The 12,813-nt window shown below is 42.3% G+C and overlaps 1 protein-coding gene across 1 annotated transcript; it reads left to right on the top strand.

Moving 5' to 3' along the window:
* The first annotated feature begins 1,122 nt into the window (after positions 1 to 1,122).
* On the top strand, positions 1,123 to 4,655 carry LOC117943506 (transcriptional repressor scratch 2-like). Its single transcript, XM_034869674.1, has 2 exons — positions 1,123 to 1,588; positions 3,317 to 4,655. The coding sequence occupies exons 1-2, from the start codon at positions 1,432 to 1,434 to the stop codon at positions 4,126 to 4,128; spliced, it is 969 nt and encodes a 322-aa protein (XP_034725565.1). The 5' UTR covers positions 1,123 to 1,431; the 3' UTR covers positions 4,129 to 4,655.
* Positions 4,656 to 12,813: the final 8,158 nt, after the last annotated feature.

Genomic DNA, 12,813 nt, shown 5'->3' on the forward strand with positions numbered 1-12,813 from the left:
TAAAACATTTTTTTGAAATATCTAAACATTTTTATATCTACGTATGTATATGTGTATATATACAAGTTGGCATATTCATATACGTATATACAGTGTATATTTATATATATATAAATGTTCATTGTATATATATATATATATATATATATATATATGATTATGCCAACTTGGGACGATGGTGGGTTGAAAATTTATAAAAAGTTGGTCACAAAATCATAAATGAAATGAATAAATGGGACATGGACATCGTAAGGTTAACTGTTACGAGGTTAGTACATACATTCCTAAAATATCATTTGTGAAAATATTTAATTGCTACAAAATGAGAAACAAATTCTCATTGAAATTCTCTCTCTGAATTTTATCATTAATTAATTAATAATTGTAAAAAACAAGTGTTAATATTATGAATGGTAATCAGCTGACTTTTCTGAAATAAAGGAGCTGGTTAGGTGAAATGATTCAAAAGAATAAGTAAACAATACTAAGAAATTATGTTCCATTTATTTGTTTCCCATATTTAGTACTTGACATTTTCTGATACTACAGACAGTTATTATTCAAATTATTGAGATTCCATAAAATAAGCAAAACGTTAAGGGACCTAAATGCAGGTACTTGTACGGAGATGGTGACTCTGACCTAAATTTTATGAAAATCTAAACAATCCAATCCATAATCTGATATATGTATTAAGACACTGTTTCTGCAGGTTAAAGTTTATATTTGGATGATGATGATGAAGAAATATCAGAGGTGGTGGTGCTCTTAGTAGGGAATAAGGGGGTGTGTGTTTGGGGCAGCATAAATTGTGTTAGCTACTTCATTGAAAGACAATGGAGGACAAGATGTTGTGTGTAGTGTCACCCACGTGCTTCTGCACCACTATTGTCTGCTCTCCTTCCCTGGGAGAGGGGAGATGGAGGGGTGAAAAGAGGAGGAGGAGAATGTGGGAGGAGGTGGGTTAGTTGACTGCTCTGTGTGTATGTGCATGTGTGTGTGTGCAAGCGGGGAGAAGCACAGACGGCTCGTGGTAATTTGATGTGTGTCCCTGGGGATGTTTGATGGATTAATGCTAAGCAGCTCCCTCTTCCAAAGCACCACCTGATCTTTGGGGCTTGTGCCCCACATATAAAAGGCTGCAGTAGTGCTGAGCTCAGCTAGTCTCTCTCTCTCTCACTCTCTCTCTCTGCTTCTGTTTCTGTCTTCCTCTCCATCCTCCCTGTCCTCTGCTTTTTCTCTCTGCTGCTTTCTCTTTCTCTTGCCCTCTGGCTTTAAACCTTTTTTGTCTTCAATCCACCGCTGTTTGGCCTGTTCAAGAAGGCCGCCTGGGAGTTCAGTACATGCTCTTTTCTTTTTTTTAATTCACTAGCCTGTTCACATTTTTCTATGAGGCTCTAGCATCAGTTTTTTTACTATCACGCGAAGAAGATGCCACGCTCCTTTTTGGTGAAGCAGCCGAAGGTTCACGATTTCTCATCTTCTAACTACTACCATCAGCAGCAGCAGCACTGGGACGACTCTTACACTGTGACACATGCCATCACAGAGTCGGCGACTAACTTGGCAGTGCGTTTAAGTGAAAATGGTAAGTTTCTTTCTGAGTTGTGTTTTCAACTTTTTGTGGGCTACTTTTTGCTGCAGTAGCTAATGATTTCTTTATTTGGAGATGTTCCATATGGTCTGTCGCGCAAAAATGGAGAAAAGAAATCTCAAACACCAGACAGAGATTCATGCAACAGTGTTTATGTTGTTGTCTTTGCTACCTAATCGCTCTTGAAAATCCCTAAACAACCCACAGGCATTGCTTGCCCCCCCCCCTTCCGTATGCCTCAGGACTTTTGTTTTCCAACTCTGCAAATGCTAAATGGTATTCAGGTCACGCTGACTCAATCTGCTTAATACTCAAACCAGATCACACAGCAGCCTTTGGCTTTAATACCGTATTAATTTTATTATTATACATTATTAAATGTATTGTGTACATGAATGATGAGATATACGCATACACATGTATTAGGCAGAAAATATGATGCAAGTCTTTGTCGGGCCCAACTAGAGAGAAGGAAAAAAAATACTAGGGAGAAAGCAGATAGCCACATGGGACTGTGTTGTCCTTAGATGGTGCAGTTGCCCTTGAGTCTCTCCTCTCATCATCCACCCCCCCACCCCCCGTTCATCTCTCCATCTCTCTCCATCTGATCCTGCAGGATGTTAGATAGCCACAGGGAGTAGGATTGCAGCAACACAATCCATATGTGGAGCAGGGAGAGGTGATGGAACAGGGTTTTTAGAAGATGGGTATTGACTGGAAAATAGAGAGTGCTGCAGGTAATTCAATAAAGTGCAACATGAGCAGTATATTGGCAGACAGTAGATTTTCATCCAAGGGATTTCTACAGAGACTGGATGTGAGAACAACCCTGCGATACAAACAACATGGTGTGTGCGTGTTTGCCTTTGAGAAACATCCAAAGAAATGTGTGCTTTGCGTGGATTCAGCCCCCCTCCCACTCCCCCCTTCACTAGCCTCACAGATCTTGTGTTCAAGTTGAATCATTTGTCCCCCAGATTTAGGATGCCAGCTGTCTGCTTCCCTTTGTGTTCCTGTTTGTGTGTGTGTGTGTGTATGTATGTGTGTGTGTGTGTGTGTGGGGGGGGTGTCTGTGGGGATTGGGCTCAATATACCATTGACTGCTGTCAAGATCAGACCCCACTGCCTCAAAGCCCTCCCTTCCCTCTTTGCCAAATCACAGCCCCCACCTGTCACTCAATCTCCCCCTTACCATACTCATGAACACTCTCAAAACCACCACAGATGGGGAATGATCTGATTAAAATGATTTAGTGATTGAGGGGATTTCACTGCTGAGACGCTCTGTTTTGATCACTCCCCCTCCTCTCACAGATTCAAATATGCTGCTGCTGCGAGGCAGCGACAGGTGGATCAATCAGGAGCCAAACTATTGCAGTCACTGACTGTTTTGTCAATGTCAGCACATTGTGTATAACTCATATTCAGCCACAATGTGCCTTTCATTCCCCCCCCCCCTCCCAATGATAGCACTTGTTGGAGTCAGTAAAGGTAGGCTATTGATTGGGGCAGAACTGTGCACCACTCATTAATATTTCATTCCCAAAGCTTGCTGAACCTTGCATTTACAAATAGCTTCCTGTATAGGTTTCCTATTGATTAGATGTTCGGGTAAGAGGGCCATTTTCATCAGAGGTTATTGAGATTATGAAGATATTCCATGTTCCAATAATTCCAAATTATTTTTTTATCCTTTTATTAATTGTCTTTTTCCTTTCACAGGCTACATCCACGATTACATCATCCCCTCAGTGTTGCAGAGCTCAAAGGAGCCAGGTCATGAGCAGGACGGGCTCTCCTCAATGCCCCTGTACTCCCCAGGTGGCAGCAGCGGGGAAGAGTTCTCTGACCACGACATGGAGCACCCGGACAGTCCCAATTCTTGTGGCACAGTCGAGTCCGACAGCAGCAGCCCTGAGTTGGAGGCGTGCGGCATCAACGCTTTCCTCATCTCTGATGGACGCTCCCGTCGTAGGCCTAACCAGAGGTATCCGCGAAAAGGAGGCAGCCAATCGGACAGCAGTGAGGGTCTTGGCTCAGCAGACTGCAGCCCCACCAAAGGGAAATCCAAAGGGCGCCACATGTGCGGCGAGTGTGGCAAGTCTTACGCCACGTCTTCCAATCTAAGCAGACACAAACAGACGCACCGCAGTCTGGACAGCCAACAGGCAAGGAAGTGTCCCTCCTGCCACAAGGTGTACGTGTCCATGCCAGCACTGGCCATGCACATGCTGACCCATGACCTGAAGCACGAATGCACGGTGTGCAGCAAAGCCTTCAGTCGACCCTGGCTCCTGCAGGGCCACATGAGGTCCCACACCGGTGAGAAACCATTTGCCTGTGCCCACTGTGGCAAAGCCTTCGCCGACCGATCCAACCTGCGCGCCCACATGCAGACGCACTCGGCCTTCAAGCACTATTCCTGCAAACGCTGCCACAAAAGCTTTGCACTCAAGTCATACCTGAATAAGCACTACGAGTCGGCCTGCTTCAAAGAGCACCAACCAGAGGACGACAGCAGCTCTGAGGACTGATTGGGAAATATTTATCTTTTTAATTTCTATTTATATACTTTTTAATAGTTCCTACAACAAAGTGAGAAAAAGCTTGCCACTTATCAGGCTTGTCACATGCATGCATCATAATCCTGCCTTTTGATATAAGCAATAACCTCCCTTTAAATTATTCAGGAAATTATGTATAAAATTCATAAAAATATCAGTGTTGATCACAAATATAAAATATTTATATTGTTTTTTATCAATTGAATTGCAATAATTTACATGCCAGTATTATTTTATATGACACATTTTACCTCACACGTATGTTATTTGTTAAAACATTTTTTTGTGTATTTATTAATTTATTTTAACTATTTATTTGCCTAATTTGAAGATTATTTATTTATTATTGGTTTATGTATTTGTAAATTTAACATGGATTTATTAGAAACCACATATTGGGTTTGTTGAAAACAAAAGCCAATATATATTCTGACACTGTTTCTCTGTCTGATCAATTTGGTGATGACAATAAAACTGATAAATAAATAATTACTAAAACGCCCTCCCTCATGCCTGAACACATGCAAAGATGAAATATACCTCAATTTTAACACATTGCATTTAAATACTTAACCATTTAAGTCAACCTTACTTCTAGCAGTTCTTTTTCTCTCCTTTGTCTACACAAGGGCAATTACTTTTTTAATTAAAATCCAAACTCTCATGGGAAAAATGTAATACTTTGTGATGAGCGGATTTACAGTCAACAAGCAGACCGTCTGAAGTAATTTACCTTACGGTCCAAAAGAGACTGCTCTTACAATTTCACTTTTCACCTATTGCATGCACTATTAGAAACACTAATGAAAAAAAATGGAGGAAGACACTAGTGAGCAAATGGTAAATGTAATTAAGTTAATAGTGCTATTCTATCATCATGGACAAAGCGCATTCCAATTTGCCTCTTATTAACCTATTCACACATACTTATGGCACCGGACCTGCCAGTGAAGGAGTGATTTGTCGGGATTTGCAACAACCCTTGGTCATGTGGACAGGAGTAGCCAGGGATCGGACAACCAATTTTGTGATAAGTGGATGACCAACTCTACCTCGCCACAAGGGATGGGTGATTCCAAACTTTTGCAATATGACACAATACAATAATTATTACAATTTTATTATAACAATACTAATATTTCTATAATGGGTAGTATGTGATTTTTTATAAATAATTGACTTTTACAAAAACATCAATTACAATTAATGGCCAATTACATGACACAATACCGACAAAACCAAATTAATTACAAAAGCAATTATGAGTACAATTAAATACATATGTTTGTGCTAATAAGTGTAAACAACAGTAAAGTATTTTAGAAAAATGCTATGAATAAATAAGTAATTGAACAAATACTTAGAATGTAGGCCATGAGTTTTTCCCCAGCCATTAATAAAGAACAATTGCAAACTGCAAACAAAGATCTTTACATTTTTATTTACTTCATTGTAATTGTGAAGGTTTTTTTCAATCATCTCAAGTCTACATGAAAAAGCAAGTAAACCTTTTATATGCTTCATGTTTTTGTTCAGCCTCCTTATAACTTTCAGGGTGTGTAGTTATTAAATGTTTGAAGAGGTTAAAGGTGAAATATGTAATACTGACAGCTAGTCTTTAAAATAGTTACTGCAGTCCAAATTCAAAATACTATAGAGAGTCATCTCCTCCCGCTCCTCCTCAGATTCAAAGTTCCCAGGGGTTGCCAAGTTGAGAGCGCTGCACTTAACAGTGTTGCTAGATCAATATACATTTATTCCGTTAGTCTGTTTGCTGCTTCCATGGCTGTACACAGTTGTAGTGCCATCTCTGCACTTCTTTCTCCGCTGTTGTTTCTTAGCCATTCTCTCTCTTGTGTTTAAGCACTCCAACAGAACAGACACAATGCTAATAGAGAATCGACAATGAGTTTGCGAAAATACCAAAGTCTGCAAGAATCGACGTGGCCTGAAGATCCAGCAGGCAAAAATGAAATTCTTGAAGGGAAAGCAGGTGGTGCATCGCACAGGTCCAGTAACTGGTGAGATGGAGGAAGAGCCCGGCCCAGAGTCACCTCACAGCGCCAGAACCTCCACGCCCCACAAGCCCCACCTCATGTCAGACATTCCAAACACCGCCGGTTCAAGTGGCCTGCGGCCAACAAGGCGAGAGAGTGGCTCCATTTCGATGAGGACCTAGACCAAGTCCTTGAAGCTACCGTGGGGGGAAGACCAGAAATGGCAAGCTCTGTCTGCAAAGATCATCATTATTGGTTCTGAAATGTTTGGCACTAAGGAACATTCGCTGACCAGCGGTGTAGACTAAGACTAATCAACCTTCGGTGAGCATAGGAGGAGGGGCAAGGAGAGAGCCAGGAAACGTGTTACCTTGATTTCCAATCCGTTTGGATTTAGGAAGACGATCCTTGGGCAGAAAAGAAGTGGCCATCTTGCGTGCACTGAAGAAAAGGTTAACAAGCACCACAGCACCACCTACAGTGACAGCAAGAGACGAAGTTCTCGGGCCATGAAAAGCTTTGATAACTGCGCCGGAACCCACCTCAGCATTTAACACCAAGGAGCCAACTTTGAAGGAAGTTGAAGAAGTCGTCACGGCTGCTTGAACCAGCTCAGCACAGGGCCCAAGTAGAGTGGCCATCAAGCAGTTTAGAGTCATCTAGCTCCTCAGTGTGGCGGGCAAAATATTCTTTAGTATTCCTGCCCGATGCCTGACGGAGTTCCTTCTGAGAAACATGTACATCGACACCTCTGTGCAGAAGGGTTGAGTCCCAAAGATGCCAGGATGCATTGAGGAGTTGTCACCCAGCGTTTACATGAGGCACGTGAGGGCAAAGGGGATCTGCCAGTCCTCTAGCTCAACCATGCCAACGCCTACGGGGCAATCCCACATAGTCTGGTGGAAACCTCATGTGGCCGACGCCACATTCCAGACAAGATCAATTCAATTCAATTCAATTTTATTTATATAGCGCTAAATCACAACAACAGTTATCTCATTGCACTTTTCATAAAAGAGCAGGTCTATACCGTACTTCTTGACGTTATTTACAGAATTCCAACAATTCCCACCATGAGCAAGCACAAGGCAACAGAGGAAAGGGAAAACTTCCTTTTAAGAGGCAGAAACCTCGAGCAGAACCATGGCTCAGGGTGGGCGGTCATCTGTCTCGACCGGTTGGAGGATATAACAGACAGACAGAAAGAGAGAAAAAGAGAGGGAGACATGGAGAATTGTAGCAGAAGGTGTAAAGCTGGAACATGGAGGCAGCAGGTGACTCCAACAACAGATCCAGCCTCTACAGCTCCAGAGTCGGAAACACCTGCAGCAGGCGATAGGATGAGAAAGGACAGGGGCGAGAGAGCACAAGTCTACGGGGGCGAGCGAGCACAAGACTCTGGGAAAGGAAAGAAGTCGAGTTAGTAAGATGCATTATTGGGATGAGGTTGCATACAGATGGAGAGAAGGAGGAGGAGAGAGGTGGTCAGTGCATCATGGGTCAAGTCCCTCAGCAGTCTATGCCTATAGCAGCATAACTAAGGGATGGTTCAGGACTCTCCTGAGCCAGACCTAACTATAAGCTTTATCAAAGAGGAAAGTCATAAGCCTACTCTGAAATGTAGAGACGGTGTCTGCCTCCTGAACCCAAACTGGAACCTGGTTCCACAGGAGAAAAGCTTTATAACCGAACGCTCTGGCTCCCATTTTACTTTTGGAGACACTAGGAACCACAAGTAACTCTGCATTCTAGGAGCGCAGTGCTCTGATGGGGTAATAAGGAACTTTGAGCTTTTCAAGATGAGATGGTCCCTGACCACAAAGAACTTTGTAGGTAAGAAGAAGGATTTTAAATTATATTCTGGATTTTACAGGAAGCCAATGCAGAGAAGCTAAAACAGGAGAGATGTGATCTCTTTTTCTGGTTCTTGTCAGAACACATGCTGCAGCATTCTGGATTAGCTGAGGAGTTTTTATTGACTTTTTTCGAGCTGCCTGATGTTAAAGAATTGCAGTATCGAAGATAGCTGCAACTCCACCTCCTCGGCCTGTGCCATGAGGAATGGGAGTATTAATATGACTGGGAGGGGTGGAATTATTTAGGTTACATATTCTCCATCACTCAGCCAGGATTCAATAAGACAATATTAATCAATCAATATTATAATCTCATATTCATTAGTACACCTTTAGAATATGTGCTGTATTTTACATAGCTTTTTTCTAGTCTTACTCAAAGGGCTTTTAGATAGTACAGGAACCATTCATGAACACATTCACACACTCATTCACTCATTCACCCTCCCTAGGCCAATTTGACATGGGACTGCAGGGCCAGGGATTTGAACCAACAACCTTCCAAATGGCCGGCAACCACCCTGCCATTGAGCCACAGCCACCCCTTGAAGAAAGAGAGCTGATGTTTGAGAGTCCACATTTAATTATCTTAATCTTTTGCAGATTTCTAGACATGAGAGCAGCTCCATCCCAACTGGAATGAATGCCGTCTCTCCAAATCAGATTAAGTCTTCCCCAGAAAGTCTGCCAGTGATCTACAAAGCCCACATTGTTTGCTGGACACCACACCCACAGCCAGCGCTGAAATGATGACACTCTTAATCACTGGTCAGATTTGGCAGGGATCCAGAGAAAACTACGGTGTTCAACATTAACGCCGACGTGAATAACAATCTTTCAAGTCCAGCAGTTTCAAATAAGAGTCAATGTCGCCTGCTCTAACTATGGCCGCTGGCTTCGCTAACTTCACGTTTTTCAAAATGGAGCTGCCAATAATCAGAGTTGGTTTCTTAGCGGGTGTGTCGCTGGGTGGGGAAAATCTGTTAGAAACGTGAACAGGCTGGTGGTGGTCACACCGAGCAAGAGAGAGTAGGAGAGCGAGAGGTAGACGACATGGCTAACTGCTAAGCTAAAGTCGCCAACAGCTAAGCTAAAGTACAATAGGGTTAGCTACCAAGCGTTAGAAAACAACTATGTTATTTAAGGAAAGTTGCTGAAAGATGTGAAGAACTGTGTGCTTAGGCAGAACTACTGTAAGAATAAGTGTAAAGTGAGTGTTAAAGTGTTATAAGAGCAGCAACACGCTACCAAGCACCGGAAATGAAAATGAGTCAGATAATTTACGTTAAGAACCTCATACTGGACTATTACAATTCTTTCAGTTTGAGAGTCATCTCTGGAGCAGAAACATTTCTGCATTTCTTCGGCTTGGGAAGGGCATCATCATTGGATGCACTATTTCTATGATATTGTTTGCCCTAGTGATGAATGTGCTGGTGAAGTCAGCAGAGGTGGAGTTCAGAGGCCCACACACCAAGTCAGGCATATGGCAGCTCCCCATCAGAGCATTTATGGATGATCTGATAGTGACCACAACATTGGTTGTCGCCGGATCATGGAGGCTCCAAAATCATGGTTGCAGCTGTCGCCATGGTCCCGCTACACATTTTGTTCTGCGAGGCCATGTTACATCCTGCCACGATCTGCGGTGCCCAGCTACGTCCTGCTGTGCCTTGTAATGCTCGCACAATGCCCTGCTACGCCACAAACTACTACAAAGAACTACTACAAACTACTATTTTTTTGGGACTGTTATTGCCACTCTTCATTCTAACCCCAACCGGTCGTCAGACACCACCTACCAAGACCCTGGGTCTGTCCGAGGTTTCTTCCAAAAGGGGAGTTTTTCCTTGCCACTGTCGCACTGTTGCTTGCTCCGGAGGAAACTTCTAGAACTGTTGGGTCCTTGTCTATTATGGAGTATGGTCTAGACCTGCTCTATCTGTAAAGTGTCTTGAGAAAACTCTTGTTATGAATTGATAGTATAAATAAAATTGAAAATTGAAATTATAGTCACAGGGTGTACAAATAACAAGGTCACATGAGACACAGCCATCTTCTAACCGCATACTAACTGGGAACTATATTCTCAGAAAGGCAAATCCAGAGCTGCCAACTTTTCCCCAAACCTTGGAGTGAGATTTTGGGGGTCCGCCCCATATTTTGCCGTGTACAGGTGTACCCTTCAGGGTTTAAATTGGGATTTGTTATATGTGGGGGGATGGGGCTCTCCCTAGGGGGGTCTGGGGATATGCCCCTCCAGGGAAAAAAAATGGAAAAATACACCATTAAATGGCACTTTCTGGAGAGTTTTTTGGCAAAAAAATGTGGAAATCAAGTGTTACATGATATATGCAAAACTGTAGGGTTAAGACCCTTTGCATTGTTGTAGTATCAACAGGTAACCCCTGAGCCACATGAAGAGACAGGAGCATATGTCAGCAACAGCTGAGAAGATTTGGGTCTGTGGTGAACAGGTCCGGGGCTCCCTGCCTGGTGTAGGGACCAGGGACCCAAAGTTAAATTAATGTTGAGGGATAAACTAAGACCACTGAAATTCTAAAGAAGTAGAACCACTGTTTTGCATAAATTCTAATCCTTTAACCTTTGTGCCAAGGTTCAGTAATGTTTGGCCCTTATCCTCTGTGCCCCACTTACTGGATTTACTTTTTGGGGAAAACAAAGACTATTGTTCATTTTATGAAACATTGAATGAATTATTTACAGTTACATTTAGAGATGCGCAGAGGTTAGAGAAGCACAATAGTGGCCCAACGTTGAGGTATCGTATATATAGTATAGTATATATAGTATAGTATATATATAGTATAGTATAGCTCATATGTGTTTCATCAGATTTCTGTTCATGTTTGCAACTATGTGCACATTCAAAATATAACTCCTCCCATCTCTGTTGTCCGAGATTTGGAGAGTTGTAATATAGTGTACTGTGCATGTTATTGCTCGGCTGATATGGTGGATCTTATAAAGACCGTCTGACAGACACAGAGACCCATTCGGGTCTCTGGTCTCTGACAGAGTTGAGAGGAGGCTGTATGTTGCTCATTATCGGAGGTCTACGCACAGATATAACGCGTCACTGTGCCCCCAGAGCGAGTCCACTAAAATGAACTGAAGTTGCTTCGCTACCCGCCGCGTTGCTCACCTCTATCTTTACAGAGAGAGTTGACACGAAGCGACAGACGGGTCTGTAATACTCAGAGCACATACCTGAAGCCGGGGAGCGCTCTTGAACCCCCTCACAGTCTCTGAAAGCACAACTAGTCGATCACAGGAGGCTCAACAGGTAGATCTATAGATAAACTCATCTTTCAGAAAATCTTACCGACCGGGTTGACACCTCAGCGTGAAAAATCGGGGGTGTGGCGTGTGAGCGTGTGAAACCAGTCAAATGCGTGTGTCTCACGGCCAATGCGTGAGAGTTGGCAGCCCTGCAAATCACTGCTACTTGGGCAAAGTATTTACACAGAGAGTTAAAGAAATAGTGATTAACGCAACACCAAAACACACCACAATTACTTCCATCAACAAAACCAATGTGAATAGCTAGCTAGTAGCGAACAACACATAACATCTTGCGGCCATCTTGCAACGCACTTTAGGCAATTATCGGCAAGCTAGGTGAAGGGTAAAGCATACAGGAAGGGACGTATTATGTGTAGGCTACACAGCTTTAATACTGGCTTTATAAACTAACCCCATGCATTTTTGTGGATGCTGTGTCTCCCCATTAGAAAGTCTCTGGGCTACAATGCAGAAATCCTTTCACATACAATGTTTACACTGACTGTATACATTCAAATATTCTTTTTGCAATCACTACAAAATGAATGGTCTTTTATTTCAGATGAATCCGTTCAACAAACAAGGAAGCATTCCATTATGGGCGTGTGTCTGGAATCCCTGTCCGTAAGTTTACTTTTATGCATGCATTTATGAAACAGTCATATTTCCTGCCATGGAACTACATTCAACCTGGTGCATATCATGAGACTATTCTGGTGTGTGTGTGTGTGTGTGTGTGTGTGTGTGTCTTCCCGTCAGTTACTATTAATAACAATCAAACTATCAATATTTGTGATCAGAAAAAACAGGGTTGCTAGAAAGGAATTTTGTCTTCCTTTTGTCAACTTGTTCAGTCTTAGTAAGACATATTAAACTTTTGTTTATTTCTTTTTAGGCCAGCTGAGAAAGACTGAGCCTTCAAAACCATAGAGCTCTATTTTTTTTTAACTGTTGGCCAACTTCTACATTTCAGCCGCTTCAGATCCCTGCAGACAAAATCCACCAGACACAATAAAACGCTTTATTCCCACTGCCATCACTCTCCTGAACTGATGATAAGTGGGGTTATCCCAAATTTGGCCATTCACCTACACATAACATGCTGTATTTTACAGACTATAAGTCATATTTTCTATTGTAGTTTGGCTGGTCCTGTGACTTATAGTCTGGTGAGATTTATATATGAAAATATATATAATTTAACATGTTTTAAATGTTAATTTTATATTGAAAATCTTGTCTACGGCCACAAGACGGCGCTGTTGAATGGTAACAACTCCATGCCGCTCCTAAAGACAACTGAGAAAAACTGAACAGAAAACAAAATGCAACAAAAAGAAAATCCTTGTCTGCAGGTTACAAACTGCAGGTAGTAAAATATGCAGCCGAAAACGATAACTGAGCAGCAGAAAGAAAGTTTAGAGTAAGTCAGGAACTTCTGAGGGACTGGCGAAAAGGTTACTCTTACTGAAATGAAGAAAACAATGAGAGCTAAT

This window comes from Etheostoma cragini, chromosome 4, assembly GCF_013103735.1.
Source record: "Etheostoma cragini isolate CJK2018 chromosome 4, CSU_Ecrag_1.0, whole genome shotgun sequence".
NCBI classification, from domain to species: domain Eukaryota; kingdom Metazoa; phylum Chordata; class Actinopteri; order Perciformes; family Percidae; genus Etheostoma; species Etheostoma cragini.

Excerpts from the sequence above, each read along its gene's own strand:
- LOC117943506 (XM_034869674.1), top strand. The coding sequence starts at position 1,432 with ATGCCACGCTCCTTTTTGGTGAAGCAGCCGAAGGTTCACGATTTCTCA. Across the intron at positions 1,589-3,316 it reads AGTGCGTTTAAGTGAAAATG|GCTACATCCACGATTACATC; the intron begins GTAAGTTTCTTT and ends TTCCTTTCACAG.